The sequence below is a fragment of the Pogonomyrmex barbatus genome, unplaced genomic scaffold, assembly GCF_055798465.1.
Source record: "Pogonomyrmex barbatus isolate J1 unplaced genomic scaffold, ASM5579846v1 scaffold2, whole genome shotgun sequence".
Classification (NCBI taxonomy): Eukaryota; Metazoa; Arthropoda; class Insecta; order Hymenoptera; family Formicidae; genus Pogonomyrmex; species Pogonomyrmex barbatus.
Window position 1 is genome coordinate 25774316 of NW_028297116.1, and position 21444 is coordinate 25795759.

The 21444-nt window shown below is 38.1% G+C and overlaps 1 protein-coding gene and 1 long non-coding RNA gene across 2 annotated transcripts in view; both read right to left on the reverse strand.

Moving 5' to 3' along the window:
* The window catches only part of LOC148936850 (uncharacterized), a 51837-nt gene extending 31737 nt beyond the window's left edge, over positions 1-20100 (reverse strand). Inside the window, exons 1-2 of the long non-coding RNA XR_016139074.1 lie at positions 19963-20100; positions 2043-2187 (exon numbers count right to left, since the gene is read on the reverse strand). This is a non-coding gene — a long non-coding RNA (uncharacterized LOC148936850). The remainder of the gene's footprint in view (positions 1-2042; positions 2188-19962) is intronic.
* LOC148936853 (uncharacterized) lies at positions 13567-15156 on the reverse strand. The gene is made up of 2 exons (XM_089076513.1): positions 14357-15156; positions 13567-14105 (listed from the first exon to the last, which is right to left on the reverse strand). Exons 1-2 carry the CDS (start codon positions 14492-14494, stop codon positions 13887-13889), a joined length of 357 nt encoding a protein of 118 aa, XP_088932639.1. The 5' UTR covers positions 14495-15156; the 3' UTR covers positions 13567-13886.
* Positions 20101-21444: the final 1344 nt, after the last annotated feature.

Here is a 21444-nt window from a genome sequence, read left to right on the forward strand (position 1 = left end):
TATTCACTTCGAGACTTCCGAAAATCTGCTGTGATCTCGCATACCCAATGATCTATTGTATATCGTCTGTAATTTCGCTGTCCCTTTGTCAAACTCGAAGCATGGTCATAGGTTTTCCGAGTTGCAATTTGGATTTTTATAGCAGCCCAAGTTTTCCCGTTTTTTTACCCCCAATTTTTTCTCCGATAAGAAGATTCGATAGAAAAGATTTGATGACTTTTTTTTAAAGACAGCATAACTTGAAAGTAACAGTTGGAATAATATCAATCGATATCCGGAAATAGTTTTTTTCAACATAAAAAGAAACTTGGTATTTATGATGGAATATTATTTATCGGTGTAACATCGATAAAAAATCGTATTCAGTTTTATAGTTTCCGTTCCGTGTCACTGTCAAAATTTATTTGGCTCTTACGTGAATACTTGGACTTGATCAAATAGGAACGAGCATGTTTCAATATTTATTATTAGGAAAAAATTAAAAGAGAAGAAGTGTCCATTTACCGATTTATTTTTATTGAATAATGAATTTTTCGAGATTGTTCGAAATTAACTCGTTACAACATGTACATTTGTTTAGCAGCCGAATTATTGGCGCTTCTCTTACCATGCTGTGACACGTACAATTGTCAATGCTATATTTTCTAAATCGGGATATCATTATAAATCTTTCGAATTTGTTTAGGTACATTATTTTCATTAAATAACAGATTTTTTGAGATTGTTCGAAATTAACACGTTGTGACATGTACATTTGTTTATTGCAGCCGGAGTATCGGCACTTTTCTTATCATGCTATGACACATATAGTCGTCAATGCTATTTTTCTAAGTCGAGACATCATTATAAATCTTTCAAATCGCAATTTGTTTAGGTACATTATTTTCATTAAATAACGGATTTTTCGAGATTGTTCGAAATTAACTCGTTGCAACATACACATTTGTTTATAGCAGCCGGATTATTGGTGCTTCTCTTACTATGCTGCGACACGTACAATCGTCAATGATATTTTTTCTATATCGGGACATCATTATAAATCTTTCGAATTTGTTTACGTACATTATTTTCATTAAATAACGGATTTTTCGAGATTGTTCGAAATTAACTCGTTGCAACATATACATTTGTTTATAGCAGCCGGATTATTGGCGCTTCTCTTAACATGCTGTGACACGTACAGTCGTCAATATTTTTTCTAAATCGGGACATCATTATAAATCTTCCAAATAGCAATTTGTTTAGGTACATAGCAGCCGGAATATCGGCGCTTTTTTTTTCCTTTTTTTCCTACGTCAATTTCTACAAAAAATATCTTTTCTAGCAGCTCTTCCTAGACAAAAAAAGACCCCCTCCCCCTTCCCCCTCAAAAGTACATTCCAAAGGATCATCGACAAAGTATTCCCCCTTCCCCGTGCCTACCAGTTATCCCCTCTTCTTTACCCCAGCGTCCCCGAGTTACCCCGCACACCCGCACCCCGCTCGGAGCTCCTGGGTTAGAACCGGATTAGTATCACTACTAGTGGGGGGCGTAAGCGGAGGTGAATCGATGCTTGATCCCGAAGGCGCTGAGGAGTCGCTCGACTTCTTTCGCCTTGAATTGTGTGCTGTTTGTGTTGTCATTTAATATCTCGGTCGGGCAGCCGTGTCGAAATATGATCGCTTCCGCGATGATTCTCGCGACGGATTCGGCGGTGGCGCGGCGGAGGAGCCGCCGAAATATTGGTGCTTCAGCACACAATAAACGTGCTGTTAACTTTTTAAATGATAAATTCTCTAATTATTGGATAAGTACTAATAGCCCTATGCGATGGCCACCGAGGTCTCTAGACTTGACAGTACTAATAGCCCTTTGCGATTTTTTTCAGATGCAAAAAGCATTCTTTGTATCTAAAGAAATTCTTTTTGCATCAGAAAGTGAATTCCTTGATGATAAAAAAATGAATTCTTTTTAAACTCTCTATACTGTCTAGGTATACTTTGTCTTTATACTACATTATAGTAAATATTACTAAATTATACATACTAAGTGAAATACTTACCTACTAAGTGGAAATTATTGTTCGGGTATTGCTATAGATGGATCATCGTATTCTTTACATTGGAATTATTTCAAATATAAGCATCATGAGTACTATCAAGATAATGAGCGTTTGTATTCATAATTTTTAGACGCCAATCACAAATCTGTAATGAAATGCTGTAATGAATATATAACTGCAATATACATTTACAAGATTTAAAAAATTGAAATAATTTATTGAATATATATTAAACATAATAAATAATATTAAAATTATTATTACTAATTAAGTTAAAACGGTCTCGCTTTCCCACGCGAATAGCGGTCAGTCGGTTACCAGGGGGGGAAACGAAGAAATTTAGTTATCAATTTGATTGAGCTGCTTGAGGCGATAATTATATGATAACAATGGTTTATTCAGTCAAAGAAAGATTAACAGTGATTAGTGCGATGGAATGCACCAAATCTTCGCGAACAGAACTGGCCGTGAACGAGAGAGACGGCGATCGACGCGTATTTTACTGTTTTGACACAAATGAGGTATCGCTCCGGCGGTCGACGCGATACTGGTCACTGCGCGAATTCGGTGGCGCGGAGCAGCGACGGTGTCGCACGTGTTCGTCGCGGATCTTTAAATCTCCAGAGTTGCTCACGTGTGATACGAGCGTGAGCGTTGTCGTGAGGGTGAAGTTTTCGCGAGATGTGGATTTGGACCGTGCAGGTTGAGGAACGGGTAGGCCCGTTCCCTGCCGAGAGAGCTCGGCGGACGGGGGATGTACCCCTCGTCTATCTTGTGAATGCCGAGTGAACTCGGCCAGCCGGGGAGAGTCCCAGCTATGACGGGAGATGGAGATGTCGGTGCCGAGTAAACTCGATCGACCGAGATGTACCCCGGTGCTTGGATTGATCGGTGGTATCGAAGAGAACCCTGATACCTAGCGATAGAGTTCGGAGACGGCGGAGTCAGATCGAGCGGAGTAAGGAGACCCCAGCAGCTCTCGGCTTGCCGTGAAAGGTTTCGGAGACGATTTTCGGCCAGGCCAAGTGAATTTGGCGCGTTGGGGAGGACTCCAACAGAACTCAGCTTTCACCAGACTTCGATTCGGATACTCGCTTCTTTGAGACGTGCTCTCAGAGGCGAACGTGGAACAGGATGATTTCCTGTGGAGAGCAATGCCTTTTTATATCCAAGATCGATCTCGGTATTTTTCGGTCGGACTGATCGATCTCGGGGTTAGCATCCCTCTCCTTAGGAGCGAAGAAAAAGATCGGACATAATTGGTTTTTTGGGATGATAAGGAATCGGAGCGGGGGTTGGGAAAGAGTAGGAACGGAATTCGGTAGTAAGGTAACGGCGCGGTGCGGGGTCGGTTACGACGTGATCATGGCGCGGTGCGGGACGCTTGCTCGCTTGCGTGGCGGTGTCGGTGCAGCGCGGAGCGCCTTAACGCTCCACGCCGCACCGACACCGCCACGCAAGCGAGCAAGTGATACCGCGCGTGATGCGGAGCGGAGCACGCTAACGCTTAATGGCGCGACGTGTGATGCGGCGCGGGGGAAATACCACGAAAATAATCATATTTACGCGGTATTCTCATGTTCTGCTCCGACGCTTCGGAGTTTGCGAATATAACAGATTGAAAAGGAGGCATGAACGCCTCTTGCGGCCACTGCTGCACTGATGTTCAGCGGTCTCCGACGGATGATCGGTCGGAGAAAAGTCGGAGGAGGAATGGAACGGAGGGATGCGCTCCGTTACAAAGTATTAATTGAGTGATATCCTTTCCTGTTTATATATATATATCATCTTTTGAAGTCATTGCCTATTACTCGATGAGAACAAGTACGTAGAATTTACGTTTTTATTACGTGGATTATCCAGGTGGAATCCACGTTTCCAATCGAATGGATGATTCTCTCAAAAACGGTACTAGAATCTATGTTGAAATCTAATCGATATTTTGAATCAATAATTCTAAGAATTTTCTTGAAATATCCTAATAAATATATAGATATTTTACTGGATTTCCACGTGAATATTTGATTCATGGATTTCCATGATTAAACATGGATATTGTTATATCACATAAGATAGAGTGAGGTTTTTTATCCACGGAACTTTCCATCTAGCGATAATATTTATGTTTCTGAACAGTGCTCAAGAAAAAAATTTTGAATTTTAAAATCAAAAGAGCATAAAGCGTAAGCTTCAAATAATCAATGTACGTGTATGTGCTATTCAGAAAGATAAGCATTATCATTAAACAAATAGCCTCGCAGACGAAAAAGCTTCACTCTATTCTAATAGCCATACAAATATAAAAGAAATTTTAGTATCTTTCTATCATCTACATAACTTTAGATGGCCGGAGATAATTAGATAATTAATGGGTTCTGATTGGATTCTCTCATAGTTGCCCACGCGCGTGATTGGATACTCTCAAAGCTTCTTGGAATGTGATTGATTGTTGAAATGCTGGAAAAGATAGAGGGAGGGAGTGAAAGTGTCTAGGGCCGTTCGGAGTCCGACAAAATGACGTGTGCAAAGATGGCGGAGGAATTTGATTTACATCTGAGGAGAATTTGTTCCAGGGTCTGATCGAGAGTGTGATAAAATGGCGACAAGAAGGATGATGGAGTGTTGAAGGGGAATATCTGATCAGTGGAGAATGGAATGCGATTTTTATAGTATGATAGACAGGAAGCGCGAAGGGTGCGAAGGAAGGAAATTGATTCTTTGCATTACTCCGAGGCCGCTCGTGGATCCGACAAAATGGCGCCAATGATAAGAAGGATGACGAACGTCTAAAGGGAATATGCTCGACCCTGGCGTTAATGAAAAAAGATTTTTTTTGTGGTACGATACGCAGAACGCCCCGAAAGTAGGAATTTGTTACTTTGTATATATGGGAATTTGTTTGTATGTGTTACGTCCGTGTTCTGGACGAAAGATAATATCTCTCGTCAGGAGGAAGAGAACTCGGGTGGACGCACGGAACCTCTCCTGTTCTCGCGGAACGACGTCGTGAGGTCGATCCGCGAGTCGAACGCGCGTTAAGGGGGCAGGGATCGGGTCAGCATCGGTGACGTTATTACCCTTGCCTGCGCCCGCGCTATCGGTGGTCCGTTTTTAGGTCAGAGAACCGAATCTCTTTTACCAGAGATGGACCTAGTGCGATCTTCAGGGAGCCGGGAACGGCGTGGGGTCAAGTTTGAGGGAAAAAAAAATTTAAGACGGAATTCTGGTTAACTAATTTACTAATAATAATAATAAATGAAGTACAATGTTTGTGTACATCAAAAAGGGTTGAGATATTAGTTACAAAAAAAGGTAAAATTTTATACATAAAAATTTGAAATATTGAAAATGACAGCAAACAAAGGAAAATCTGGATTTATATACCCAATTGTTCTAATTGGGGTAAAAAATTGGTGATCGCGAGCATGTCGATGGGATCGGGTTGCAGGTATGGCGGGGGATTAGGGTGCGCGGTGCGGAAAGCCTTGATTGGGACGAGGTAGGGAAGAGGATCACGGGAAATATATATAGGGACGGTATCAGTGATTTTGTGTTTTGAGATCCAAAATTGACTGTCGGGTTTGAACCTTCTTTTGATGAAGAAGGTGCCAGGAGATGGATGGGTGGGAGAATGAGGAAATTGGTGGACGAGATTAAAGAACTTCTCCACGTCGAAGTTCTCCGGAGTGCACTGTTTTTTGAATTCGGCCGCGGAGCGGAGGGCGGAGGCGTATTGATGTAGCGAGATGTTGGCTAGCCCCGGCTCTACTTCTATTAATTGCTCCGCGAGTTCTTCGGCGTGGCAGGTTTCCGCTTATTCGACTTCTCCCGACGGTGTCGCAATGCCCGTTTCGTTCGTCCATTCGGGATGGCGTTCGTTTGGTTCACTATGTAAAAGAGGGTCAGATGAAAGAGAAATTGAGGAATCGAGATAAGGCAGCTTCACCGAATCAATCGGCGGCTTGCCAGGTTGGAATGTTGTGGAATCGGGGGAGGCAGCTTCACTGAGTTAATCGGCGGCTTGCCAAGTTAGAAGGTTGTGGAACAGAATGTTGTGGAATCGGGGGAGGCAGCTTTACCGAGTTAATCGGCGGCTTGCCAACTCGGAGTGTGAAAAAATCGGGGAAGACAGCTTCACCGAGTTAATCGGCGGCTTGCCAATTTGGAATGTTGGAGTGTTTAATGAGATAAATATGTAGAGGTCACGAACCAAACTGCCCGTTACTGCGGGAAAAAATGATAAAGTTGGACTTACTTTTATTGTAGCGGCCGCTGGTGATGGTCAAGAAATGCAATGGCCAGGCTGGATCGTTGAATCACACGAAAATATAAGGATTGCGCACAGATTCTAACTGACAATTTCGGTCCCGACCGTGAATGGAGCGATGAGAAGCAGGAAGAAGAGAGCGATCCGCTCCAAGTCGCAGTTTTTAAAGGGTTCCGAAGGGGTGAGAATATCTGAGGGCGTGATGGATTTCCGTGTTGGCTTGTCGAATGATAGTTTAGGAAAATTGTGAATATAGAGGAAGGAGGGGAGCGGTGTTCTGTGAATTGTGGTTGTTTTCCCAGCGAAGAAGGAGAAGAAGTTGACGAAGAAAGACAAGAAGATAGAGAAGGAGAAGAAGAAGATGACGATGACGATGACGAAGAAAAAGCTGATGGCGAGGAAGAAAATGAAAACAGGAGAAGAGTCTTTAAGCAAATGTGCGATGAGCTTTTAGAAGAAGAGATCGAGGTTTTCCATCAATGCGAAACACGGATAGGTTATTCTCTGGAAAATTATGAAAGTAAATTTAATATTATTTTTAAATTTTAAGATAATTTATTCTTTCCGATAAATTTATAATTAAATATTTTTTGCTAGATTAATACGCTCTATAAAAGCTCTGTAAAAGCGAAGAGGAAAGCTGCTCAAGGTAAGAGATACCTTCGGTATGCTAGAATCTATTCGGTAACATAAAAATCGAGTATAATTAAAATATTTATCATTAATATTTTTTGTTTCCCATTTTCAGTACAAACAGGAGGAGGTATTTCACGCGAAAAAGAACAAGAAGATCGTTATTTACACCGGCTTTAGAACCATTCGATGGATCTTCATCATTCAATAGCATCATCAGCAGCAGCATCAGCAAGAACAACAGCAACAACAGCAGCAGCAGCAGCACCGGTTAACCGACGAGGATGGCGCGGTCGATGACAGGATCCACGGTCAGTGAAAATTTCACTTATATTGAATTACGGGTGGAAAACTCTCGAAAATTTCAAAAATTTGAAGTATTAGGTAGGGAGGCGACATTCGCGATACGTCCTCTCGCGGAAGGTGCTAGCGATATCGTGAATTATTTAGAAAACGCGTTTCGCGAAATCCACGCGTATGCAATACGTTTGAGCGGACCGGGGGATTACGTGGGATTATCCTTCGATTCGACAAATTTATCGCATGGCCCAGCAGGCCTTTCGTTTCGTCCGCGAGACTTGACTCACGAGGACACATGGAAACTCGTGAGTTCGATAGCGCAAAGCGCCGGGGGTTTCGATATTGCGATGGATTTCACCATACGCGTTTTTAACGTAGCGGTATCTTTGAGGCGAGAGGGATCAAATAAATTAACGCGAGAAAGCGTCGCGAAACGCTCGATTTTACAAATAAAAAATTCCGACAATCTGTGCCTCACTCCCTCGTAGCGGCGAGGATTTACTGCGAACGTGATACTCTGCGCACGGGAGAGTTGCACGAGCGGTGGAAATCCGTAAGATACAACGCGAGTTCTTCGTTACAGCGTGAGTTGGCGGTTGAGTTAACGAGGAGTATCGCGATCCCCGAGGAAGGTTGCAGATATAATGAAATTGAGCGTTTTCAACGGTTTCTCGCCGCGAAAAATATCGCTATAATAGTTTATAATTTTAGTAGTTTTGGCTGAGGTGAAAAACCGAAGTACGACGGTCGCGCATTACTCGCCTCTCTCGGACGCGAACCTTCGTATACATTAAATATAGTGTATTATGAAGATTCGCGTCATTATAACCCTATATTAAATTTAAGAGCTGCAGTCGGTTCGCGTGGCGGTTACTGCGAAACGTGCAAGGGCTTTCGATAGGGGACATTATTGCGCAAAAAAATGCCCTCGTTGTTTGTGCCTCATCCCCGTGCGTAAATCGTGATAGAGAAATAATTAGGTGTGAAGTGTATAACCGTACGTTTTTTGGTAATTCTTGTTTCGAGCGTTATCGAGCGGAAAACTCATATAACGGGAAATCTCGCGCGAGCATATGTATAATTCCGTTAAAATTTGTAGCGATTGCGGGTGATTTATACGTGCAAATACGTGCACGGTACATAAATGCGACACGGTCTTTTGTAAAATATGTCGTTCGTTACAGCCGTCGAATCATCTATGTTTCATGCGACCTCTTGCTCGTAAAGCTAGTGACCCCCCCGGCAAGGATACAAGTACCATGATAATGCGAGCAGAAAAAAAGGTGTGAAAATGAAAATGATAACGTTGCGATGAACGAACAAACAAACGATTGTGTCGCGTTTATATTTTACGATTTTGAAACGCGGCAAGACGAGACGCTCGTAGATACCGAAAACGTGAGAATCCATGTGCTGACTCTTTGTGTAGCGCAACAAATTTGCGTAGCATGTGCAAACGAAGACGACATGACGGTTCACTGCCAATGGTGCGGAATGCGCGAGTTCGTATTCCGTCTCGACCCCGTGAAACAATTTGTCGATTTCGCAACGCGAACGAAATGTTTCAAACAAATTATCGCGCATAATGCGAAAGCGTTCGACGTGCAATTTATCTTAAAATATTTGGTTGAAAATCCGAGAGCACCCATGAACCGCGCGTTATTTTGAACGAAACAAAAATCGTCGTAATGACGGTCGGACATACGAAGTTTATCGATAGCATTAATTATACGCCGATGCGTTTATCTGATTTACCTAAGGCCTTTGATGAGTATCTGAGCGATACGTCGAATAAAGGATGTTTCCTGCATTTATTTAATATTCTCGATAACCAATCGTATATAGGGTCAATTTCCGATGCTAGATATTATTCTCCCGATCACATATCACCGAAAGAATGCAAAAAGTTCCATGCATGGCACGCGGAAATGATTCGTGAAAATTATATTTTTGACTTTCAACGCGAAATTATCAGATATTTTCGAAACGACGTAGATATCCTTCGACGAGCGTGCATCAGTTTTAAAAAAATATTTTTAGAACGTGGAAACGTGTGTCCGTTTGAGGAATGTACGACTATCGCTTCTACATGCATGAAAGTTTTTCGTAAAAACTTTTTGCGTGAAGAGGAAATAGAAGTCATTCCGTCGGGTGATTACAGAAACGTTGACAGGCAATCGCACAAAGCTCTGCAGTGGTTGATGTGGATGGAACGCGAATTCGGACATTTCATTATCCACGCGGGGCGAGGCTGCGAATATAAAGTCGATGGCACGCCCGTTGATGGATATTACGAAACGGTTACGGAAAATGAGTCACAACGCTGGGTGCTACAATTTCACGGTTGTTTCTGGCATGGGTGCCTTTCGTGTTTTAAAGTAAATCGCGATAGTACGCTTTCGTCTGCGAGGATACGATCGACGCGCGCTACGAACGCTCGCGATGTCATGGCGCCTTCGTAAACGCGGTTACCACGTGATGGAGAAATGGGAGTGCTCCTTCGACCGAAAAATTTCGAATAATAGAGAAATGCAGAATTTTCTTAAGGATCATTCATTGATAAAGAACACTCCTCTCGATCCTCGCGAAGCGTTTTATGGTGGACGCACGGGAAATATCGTTATGCGATATGAAGTTTCAGGTACGGAAAAAATACGTTACGTCGACGTATGTTCTCTGTATCCTTTCGTATTGAAAACTTTTCCCGATCGGCGTTTTCCCGATCGGACATCCTAAAATTTATGTAGGGCAAGAGTGTTCTTCGTTAATCGGGGTATCACCAAATTATAATTTCAATTCGATCGAAGGTCTCGTGCGATGTAAAGTACTCCCACCACGTGATCTCTTTCATCCGGTACTATCGCGTACAAGGTAAATTATTGTTTGCGTTATGTCGGAGTTGCTGCGAAATAAGTTTCTCACAAGTTGAGTGTACTCATAAGAGCCCGGCGGATCGAGAATTCGAAGTATCTGGGTATCTTGTGAATTACGCAAAACTGTCGAGAAGGGTTATCTTATGACACATATGAGCGAGATTTGGGAATATAAAGTCGCGCGATACGATAGCGATACTCGTCAAGGCTGTTTGCCGAATATATTAATACCTTTTTGCAATTAAAACAAGAAGCGAGCGGCTGGCCGAGCGAATGCAGGGAAGACGCTGACAATGATGCTAAGGAGCGTTACCTTCGGGAATATGAGGAAACCGAGGGTTTCCTCATATTACCTATCATACTCGATAGGCGAAACATCGCACGCAATCCCGGTTTATATTCGGTTGCTAAGCTTTGTTTAAATTCATTTTGGGGAAAATTCGGCCAACGATCCAATTTACAGAATACCGAAATTATAAAATCTCATCACCAATTTATGCCAATGACTTTGCTTACGAGTCCTGAGCACGAGATAATCGGTATACCCGTAAACGACGAGGTAATATATGTTTCGTAGCGACTCCGAAAAGAGGCGGTCGTACATTCTCCGTTTACGAACGTTGTAATCATGGCATACACAACAGCGCAAGCACGATTAAAATTGTACAGTTACTTAGAATTATTAGATAAACGGGTTTTATATTACGACACGGATTCGTGTATATGTTAGTACCGGCGATCCAAATGAGTATGAACCGCGTACGGGGAATTTCCTGGGCGATATGACAGACGAGCTCGAGAGCTGCGGCTACGGCCGCGATAGCTATTATATATCGAATCATTCGTTTCCGGTGGTCCGAAATTCTACGCGTACATTGTTCGTACTCCGTCAAAGTGCACACATGAAATATATAAAATTAAGAGTATTACTTTAAATTCATCGAATAGCAGTTTAATAAGTTTTAGCAGTACTAAGAATATATGTTAATAGAAAAGGAAAGAACAAAACAAGACGAAGCTGGTTCGTCGATAAATCTACATTTCAGTGCAATTCGACGCACAGCGTTTTACGACGTTGTTACGAGATGAAACAAAGATATGCGCACCGGTATTGCTGAAAGGTAGATTTATTAATAATCGTTATTCGGTTCCGTACGATTATGCATCGGAATAAATTTTCTCGTCCTAATTTTTCTTAAATAATCGAGTTTTCCGCCCCTAGTCAAAGATTGTAAGAAATTTTTGTAAAATATATTTTTCAGAGAAAATTGTGCTAATATTAATTTATATCTTAAGTAAATATTATAATTTTAAAATTAAGAAGTTTTATTTTTATAAAATTGATTTTCGATTTATTTTAAATAAATCTATAAAAATTATATTTCTTAAAACATGTTTTTTATCGTAACTCCTTTCTGCCTTCCTTCCGCCATTTTAAAAAATAAAGTATTTACATGCACAGAAAAATTTGATCTCTTTAATTTCCTTCCCTCGCATACTCTGTTTTTTTAATAAAAACGATACTTTTTATAGAAAAGTTAAGAATATATATATATATATGTATATGAAAAGGCAGTTTTAAGGAATTTTAGCAGTTATCGGGATAGTCCTGAAAACCCTACCTACGAAATGCCAGTTTTCAGGACTGCCTTCAATTCTGCCTATCTATCTATTTATGTAGAAAGTTCTTAATACAACCTTTATGTTGAACAATTCTATCTATAATTTATAGAAGTGTTGTTATTTTATAATGAGCGTAGATAACGAATAAACTAATATAGATATATTCAGAAATAATTTCTTTATATGTATATCTATATATAATCATTATCTATACGATATTACAGTATACTATAGTTATATGGGCCTTATATATGCCGTTCCCCATTTCTACAAATATCGAATTTGTCTATGTACAAAAATATGTCCAAATCAAATAATTTTTTAAATTTGTTCTATTTATATTGCAATTTCCTAAACCATTAACATTTGTTTGCAATTAATTCAGTATATTCTCATATAAATTATGTAGTAGTATATTGAAAACGGATTTATTTCACGGAGGACTTGTCAATGTCAATATCTTGAGTTAGAATATTTCTTTTCTTCCACATTACTACATCAGCCACATTAAGTTTATTCTTAACTGTCTTATCTTTTTCTATATTTTAATAATTATATCAATGTTCAAAAATATGTCCAAATCATAGAATCTTTATAAATTTGACAAGATTACTTGAATACAACCTTGAATATAACCATTTAAAACGGTCTCGCTTTCCCGCGCGGAGAGCGATCAGTCGGTTACCAGGAGGGGAAGCGAGGACGTTGGAGACAGAAAGGTGTGATTAAATTGTTAGGCGATAATTATAACAAATAATGATGTTTATTTGACTAATAGTGGTGCGATGGAATGCACCGAATCTTCGCGTTAATGTTCGTGGCCGTGGACGGGCGAGACGGCGATCGGCGCGCGGATAACGCGTGAATATAAAATAAGATATCGCTCGGGCGGTCGGGGCGATACTGATCGCGGCGCGCAGTTCGGTGGCGCGGGCAGGGATGCCATTTCATGTTCACGATTGCAGCCACGCTGCAGCACGTAGAGGGGATAGACTGACACACACACTAGCGCGAGCGCTCGTCCGTGTACGCTCCGCGCTTCGGCCAAGTTCGAGCGGTAGAGAAGGAGTACCGACAACTGCTGTCTTCTTCTTTCTCGAGAAACGCTGTATCGCTGATTTGAAGCTGGCGTCTCATGACATGACACGAATTAATCATGCGATGTCATTGTCGATTATTTTTACATATACTTTTATACATATATTTTATTAAGTTAATAACATTATTATTATTATTACATATATTTTTATAATTAAACAATATATTTTTTTCATACATAAATAAAAATTAAAATTTGTAAATACAAAAATCCACTCTTTGCCAATATATACGCTTTTTATTTGCAAAAAGTAATTATTATATTAAAAAAAATTTATTGTGGTCTTATAAAGATATTTAGATATAGCTATTAAAAACTGAATAAATATATAAATAAATATATAAATAAACAATATATATATATATTATATATATATTATAATATATATATATATATATATATATACATATATATATATACCAATAAATATATAAAATAAATATTAGATATATTATTATATAAAAGGGAACTGAATATAAAAAGGCTATATAGCTTTTATGATATTAATAAATAATAGATAATAATAAAATTAATAACTGATATGAATATATCAATTGCAAAAAGAAATTCAAATTATGTTAACACTCTTATCTTTTCATTATTGTTATTAGTTTTTAAATGTTTAATGCTTCTTTGATTATTACTAAAAAGAATAATTATTACTAAAATAATATAAAATAAAATAAATAAAATTATTACTAAAAAGAATAATTAATACTTATTTTAATAAAAATTTAATCTACTTAAATTAATAATTAATAATAATTAATAATAATGAATCCATTTAAATTTATTTTTATATTTTTTATTTGAAGTAATATTTTTTTATAATTACATTTTTTCCTCCTCTATCTCTTTCATCTCTCCCCCTCCGGCCCCCCCTCCAACTATACAACATCCGGCCCCCCCTTTGCAAGGCCCACCTAGCACGGGAACGTCCACCATTTCGTCTATGAGGCACTGAAAATAATTAAATGTCAATTAATATGTTTACATATATATGTATTATACATGACATATATGTGTGTATTTATATACATATAATTATTTCAATAAATAATACGACTATCTTGCTGCTGCTGCTGCTGTTGCTGCTGCTGTTGCTGCTGCTGCTGCTGCTGCTGCTGCTGCTGCTGCTGCTGCTGCTGCTGCGGCTGCTGCGGCTGCTGCTGCTGCTGCTGCTGCTGCTGCTGCTGCGGCTGCTGCTGCGGCTGCTGCTGCTGCTGCTGCTGCTGCTGCGGCTGCTGCTGCTGCTGCGGTTGTTGTTTCTGTATAAAAAAAACTTTTGAAAAATCTAAAAATTACAAATTAACCAAATACAGATCTGGAAATAATTTTATTGGACCATCAATATTATTACGTAGGACACTTAAATATAATAATAATGTTCATAAATTTCTGATCTAGCAACCGATTTGAATATAAGATTTCACAGATAATCATTTTAAAGATCCAATAAAATTATTTACATATCTGTCCAAATTGTTATATTTGTCAGCAAAAGCGTTCTTTTTCTTACCAGCAAATTTATCTGCTCCCGCAGCTGTTGTAACTGCAGCTCATGCTGCTCTCTCAACTGCTGCATTTGCAGCTCGTGTTGTTTTTGTTGCTGTTGCAGTATGTCCGCAAATTTTTTCGTTTGCTCTGTAAAATACATAAACTATATATAGTAACATTATAATAGTATAATAGTAACATTATTATACTACTGATTATACTACTGATATCAGATAATGATAAAGTTTAATACATACGTACATGCGTACGCACACAGCACACGCACATGCAGGCACACGCAGCACACGCAGGCACACGTACACGCAGGCACACGTACACGCAAGCACACGTACACGCAAGCACACATACACACAGGCACACGTACACGCAGGCACACGCAGGCACATGCACATGCAGGCACACACATACGATAATGAAGCATATTAAATTACATTGAAAATGTGATTTATATTTCTGAAATAATAATAAATTGTAACTAACCTGCCATTGCGTCGTCAAATATGCTGCTCACTATATCGCCGAAAGAAACAATGATCTCGATTTTCCATTGTTTATCTCACGATGCGCGACGATTTCATTTGTCTTTCGGTGACTTCGTGTACCATCTTTCGATCACATCGTGTATCGTGTATCTCCATCTTAACTTTTTAATATTGAAGAATATATTCGAGATTAAAAGGTATAACTTTCCATATATACATTTATACACACACACACACACACACACACACACACACACACACACACACACACGTGTGTGTGTGTGTGTGTGTGTGTGTGTGTGTGTGTGTGTGTGTATATATATATATAAATATATTCACATATACGTATACGGAGAGAGATTTAGGATCGTAAAATATTTTAACAAATAACAGAATCCTGATCTCTTTCCGTGACACACGCATACATATAATTTTCATATTATATTCATATTCTATTTCTCTTTTTATCTTTTTCGATTTTTTGTCCTTTTAAAATTGATATGGAAATGTGTGACGAATCAATCAAAAAACGTAAACGAAGCTTTATAAAAGCTTGGCTTACTGATAATAGATATCAATCATGGATACGCGAGGTATCAAATAATAATAGTCAGTATCATTGTAGCATTTGCAATAAGAATTTTTCATGTAGTTCATTAATTTCTCGCCATGCAGATTCTGCATGTCATAAAAATAATCTTAAAAAAGGATCATCATTATCTAACAATGATGAAAAATCAAAAAAAATATCTCAACCAGTTTTTCAACAGAAATGGTTAGATATCGAAGAATTCAAATGTTGGTTACGAGAAGTTCCTAACAATGCACATTTATCTTTTTGTTCAATTTGCAATAAAACTATTACTGGTGGTTTAGCACAAATATATCATCACGCAGAATCCAAAACACATTTAGATAAATATAAAAATTTCATTGAGATAAATAAATCAAATCAAAATTTGCAAACGGAAGATAATGAATCACTTTTGTCGTTTGATGAGCGTAAAAAGTTAGCAGAAATTAGAATTTTTACGAAAAACTTCTAGTTTTATTAACAATAGCCCCAAACGATTATCTGTTTACAATGAATTTTCTGAGTGTTTCCAAGAAACAAATCACAAATTGTTAAAATTATGTGATACACGCTGGCTTTCTCATTACTTATGTGTAGAAAGACTTCTGGAATCTTGGAAAACAATTAAATATTTTTTGAACGAAATAGTTGTAAGTGAAAAAACACAACGTGAAGAATATCTGTTGTCTATAATGGGTAATATTGAAACAAAAGCCTATTTTCTTTTTTTAAAATACGTTTTAAATTTCTTTAACGCATTCAATGCATTTTTTCAAGCATCAGAAACACGAATTCATTTATTGCAGCCAAAATCTTTACAGTTTCTTTTTCAAATTTGCCGAAACTTTTTAAAAGATGAATATTTAAAACCTTTTTCTGTAAACACAGTTTTCTCTTTATCAGAGAATCACAAAATTCTTCATAAAATTAATTTAGGTACAGAATGCGAAGAATATCTTTACGAATTACTGATGCAAGGACACGAAGACGCAGTTACAACTGTTCGAACAAATTGCTTGATGTTTTATGTAACTGCTGCAGAAGAAATTCGTAAAAGATTACCGATAAATAATAAATTTTTATTAAAATTACAAGTTTTTAGACCTTTTGTAAGCTTATTCAATACTGATAGAGAAACTTCATTTAATGATGTTTCTTTTATAGCTAAAACTATCGGTAGTGTTGATGAAAATGCTTTAAAGAAAGAATGGATTGCATTGCCATTAGATTTTACAATGGAAGAGAAGCAAAATCTTTCCAAATTAAATTTTGATAATATGTGGAAGGAAATTTTACATCCAAAACATCCAAATAATATTACTAAGTATCCAAATTTAACAAATGTTCTGAATGCTGTTCGATCACTTCCAAATTCAAATGCCGACCCAGAGAGAATGTTTTCCTCTTTAAGTAATTTAAAAACAAAAAATCGAAATAGATTATCGTCGGCTTCCATTAATGCCACGTGCGTTTTAAAATCAGGATTAAGGGCGAGAGGAGAAACATGTTTAAACATGATGATTGAAGAAAAGTATTTGTCTCTTATGTCAACAGATAAATTATATGCTAATATTGCTAAAAAAAAACGCAGTACTTTAAGGCTACATGCCGCGAATGACAATGAAATTGCTGGTCCCTCATGGGCAGGTTAAAAATGTTAAATATTATTAGAATCTTGTCCATAGCAGACATCACGCTTAAAGAGAATAAGCGTGTAAAAAATCTTGTCCATAGCAGACATCACGCTTAAAGAGGATAAGCGTGTAAAAAATCTTGTCTATAGCAGACATCACGCTTAAAGAGAATAAGCGTGTAAAAAATCTTGTCCATAGCAGACATCACGCTTAAAGAGAATAAGCGTGTAAAAAATCTTGTTTGCGGGAGATATTATGAGAAAAAAAAGCGAATTTGTATCAATAATATGTATGCGTATAGTTATACATACACACACACACACACACACACACACACACACACACACACACACACACACACACACAGGGAAATGTAAAAAATCAATTTTGCAATATTAAAAAATTAATTTTTAATATTACAATAATTAAATTATTTAAATTATTTTTTATTAATAATTTAAATAAATAATTTTTTACATTTCCCTCCTGACGGAAGAGACACCACCTTCTCGCGGTTTCCGTCGAGCAACAATATATACGTTTTTATATTTATAGAAAATAAATACAATAAAAGTACAAGGAATACAATATACAAACGCTAAGTTTTTAATAATTATATATAAATATCTTTATAAGACCACAATAAATTTTTTTTAATATAATAATTATAATTATAATTACTTTTTGCAAATAAAAAGCATATATATTGGCAAAGAGTGGATTTTTGTATTTACAAATTTTAATTTTTATTTATGTATGAAAAAAATATATTGTAATAATATAATGTTATTAACTTAATAAAATATATGTATAAAAGTATATGTAAAAATAATCGACAATGACATCGCATGATTAATTCGTGTCATGTCATGAGACGCCAGCTTCAAATCAGCGATACAGCGTTTCTCGAGAAAGAAGAAGACAGCAGTTGTCGGTACTCCTTCTCTACCACTCGAACTTGGCCGAAGCGCGGAGCGTACACGGACGAGCGCTCGCGCTAGTGTGTGTGTCAGTCTATTCCCTCTACGTGCTGCAGCGTGGCTGCAATCGTACATGAAATGGCATCCCTGGGCGCGGGGCGCGCGCGGCGGCTGCGGTGTCGCACGTGTTCGTCGCGGGCCTTTAAATCGGCGTGGATTTAAACGTGCACGCGGATCGCGGGTGTTGTCGCGAGGGTGGATATTTCGCGAGGTCGGCGGATCGTTTAGATCGAAGAACGGGTGGGCCAGTTCCCTGCCGAGAGGGCTCGGCTGACGGGGGGTGCGCCCCTCGTCTGTCTGTCTGAATGCCGAGTGAACTCGGCCAGCTGGGAAGGGCCCCAGCTGTGTGCGGAGAAGAAAGTGGCGGTGCCGAGTGTACTCGGCCGATCAGGGTGTACCCTGGTGCTCGGAGAGGTAGTATCGGGGAGAACCCCTATACTCGGCGGTGAAATCTCGGGAACGGCGGAGTCGGGTCGAGCGAACTCGACGCTGGGGAGACCCCAGCAACTCTCGGCTTGCCGTGCGAGCTACGCAGACGGCTTTCGGCCAGGCCAAGCGAACTTGGCGCGTTGGGAAGAACCCCAACAAATCTCAGGCTTGCTACCGGTTACGGATGCTCGCTTCCTTGAGATGGGCTCTCGGAAAACGAGCTAGGAACAGGAGTAAACGAGGAGTGATTTCCTGTGGAGAGCGATGCCTTTTTATATCCGAGATCGACCTCGGTATTTTCGGTCGGATCGGTCGGATTGGTCGATCTCGGAGTTAGCATCCCTCTCCCCAGGAGCGGAAAAAAAGGATCGAGGGATGATTGGTTTTTTGGTAGGGAAGGAATTCGGTGGGAAGGTAGCGGCGCGATGCGGGGTGGTTGCGCGCTTGTGGACGCGGTCGTGACGCGGTGCGGGACGCTCGCTCGGTTGCGTGGCGCGGCGTCGGTGCGGCGCTGGACGCGTTCGCGCTCGGTGCTACGGTGCGTGGCGCGGTGCGGAGTGCGTTCGCGCTTGTTGGCGCGACGCTTGGCGCGGTGCGGGGAAATACCACGAAAACATACGTGTTTTCGTGGTATTCTCCGACGCTTCGGAGTTCGCGTATAAATGTATTAAAAAGGAGGCATTGCTGCCTCTTTGCGGCCACTGCCGCACTCCGCCTGATGTTCGGCGGTCCCCGACGGATGGTCGGTCGGGGGAAATTCGGAGGAGGAATGGAGCGGAAGGATGCGCTCCGTTACATTTTTCATTGATAATATTATTGAAGCAACTGATCTATATTTGTAGATGTGTTAGTACTATTTGACATTTTGCCAATACAGAAATATATGTATAGTATGTATAGACATACGATAGTATATTTTAAATAATGCTTGTATTATATGTCAAAATATATCTGAGTGAAAATACTAAATAATGCTAATATTCATCTACAGATACATAATTATAACATTCTTTTCTATAATCAATAATGATATTAAAACAAATAAATTTAAATGGATATATTTTCAGATTGACATATAGTTTTGAAGCACTTTGTAATAAACTTGCAATATTAAAGATAATGTATTAGAGATTATTAACTCAATTAATAATAATATTCTACCTATAAATAAATATTAACATCTTTTAGTACTTTAACGGAAACTCGGAGATGTATTCACATATAATGTTAACATAATTTAATGTCTGTTATTATTACATGTAAATACATCTATAAGTTTAAATTCATAAATGCTAAACAATTCTGATATTGTTGTACCCCCAGATGGGTTACAATGTTAATATTCGGGATAGTTGGATTCGTCAAACCTAAGGAGTTGGAACTCTGAGCAGGATCAAAGGAATGTAGGAGTCCTCTTGAAATCACTAACACACACTTTCTTTACTTTAATTGATTTATTTTAACGAGTGCACAAATACTATATTATATTGATTATATTTTACACATACGATTTAGCGTCATCGGGCGGATCGGCGCGTCTCGCGTTACTCTGGCGGCCGAGTGTGACACCTAAGATGCTGATAATATGGCTCGCGTAGACTTCGCGACGGGATTCCGTAATATCTTGCGCGACTTTTATAATATTGATTCCGCACGACTTATAATTTCGACTCTCGTCATTCCGCTGTGTAACCGATTATATAAACTGATCGATGCCCAATCAGCATTCCGATCAGTTGTTTCAATTGATTGTATGATATTGATTGATCAATATCACGCTCGGTTCGATCATCAAATTTAGGAATTTGCTGATAGGCTTTTCGCAATATTCTCGCGCGATGCGTTTCTGTGGTTTTTCGAAAGACTAATCGCAATTTCGGCGATCACACATTTGTATAGTCTTTTGAAAGACTTTTTTCCGAAATTCATGCAGACTACTTTTGTTGCTATGCGGACTACTTTTATTATTAGTTGTAGGTCTGGCTACAACAATACTTATCTAGATATATATATATATATATATATATATATATATATATATATGTGTGTGTATTTTCAGATATTATTTTCAAATACTTTATAATATAATGCAAATTAATTCTTGATGAATATTGATAAACAAAAATGATCTATTTCAATATATCAACAAATTACAAAATAAATTTATTTTCAATGATACTTTAAAATAAGTTTACTTTCAATGATGTACTGCAACATAAATTACATAAATAATTAATCAACCATAAACAAATGTTAATAATTCTATAATTTCCAGTTCAAATCTCATAATTTTATCAAATTTAAATTTAAATTTATATTTAAAATTGTATAATATTAGACATATTTGAAAACATTGATTTTGATTATTAAATTATAGTAAAGAATAACGTAGCTGAAAATATCTTATTTCTATAGATTATGTTTTATATTCTATACCTTATAATTTATTTTACGGTATATCAGTGATATCTTGAGAAAGAATATTTTTTTCCTTCAATTCATCAAGGATTAATCTACATTCTTAAGACACTAAATGTGACAAGACACAAAACTATGTGTTTCGAAATTGTGTGTCATTCTGTAAGTAAACACATTTAGATTTATATGCTTCAAGAATATTATCAATTAAAATAAGGACATATTATTTAAATGTTAGCATAATTTAAAGTATACTATCATGTAAATACATTCTTAAGACACTAAATTGCCCAATAATGCTAACTTTTTTATAGATATATAATTACGCCTTTTTTCAAGAATAATATTAAAGTATATGAATTTAATAAGTATTTTCAGAGTGACATATGCTTTCAAACTTTGTACTAAAAATACAAGGCTAAAAATGATATGTCGTTTGTAGTATATAAGAAAAATATAAAAAAACAACTAATAATATACAAGAAAATAACATAAAAAATTAATATATAATATATAATTTTGTATCTATAAATATATAAGTAGCAACTTATAAAACTGTTAAAAGTTTAGAA

Coding starts and splice junctions, on each gene's coding strand:
- LOC148936853 (XM_089076513.1), bottom strand. CDS start 14,494: ATGTATTTTACAGAGCAAACGAAAAAATTTGCGGACATACTGCAACAG. Junction 14,106..14,356: donor GGGAGCAGATAAATTTGCTG/GTAAGAAAAAGA, acceptor TTTTTTATACAG/AAACAACAACCGCAGCAGCA.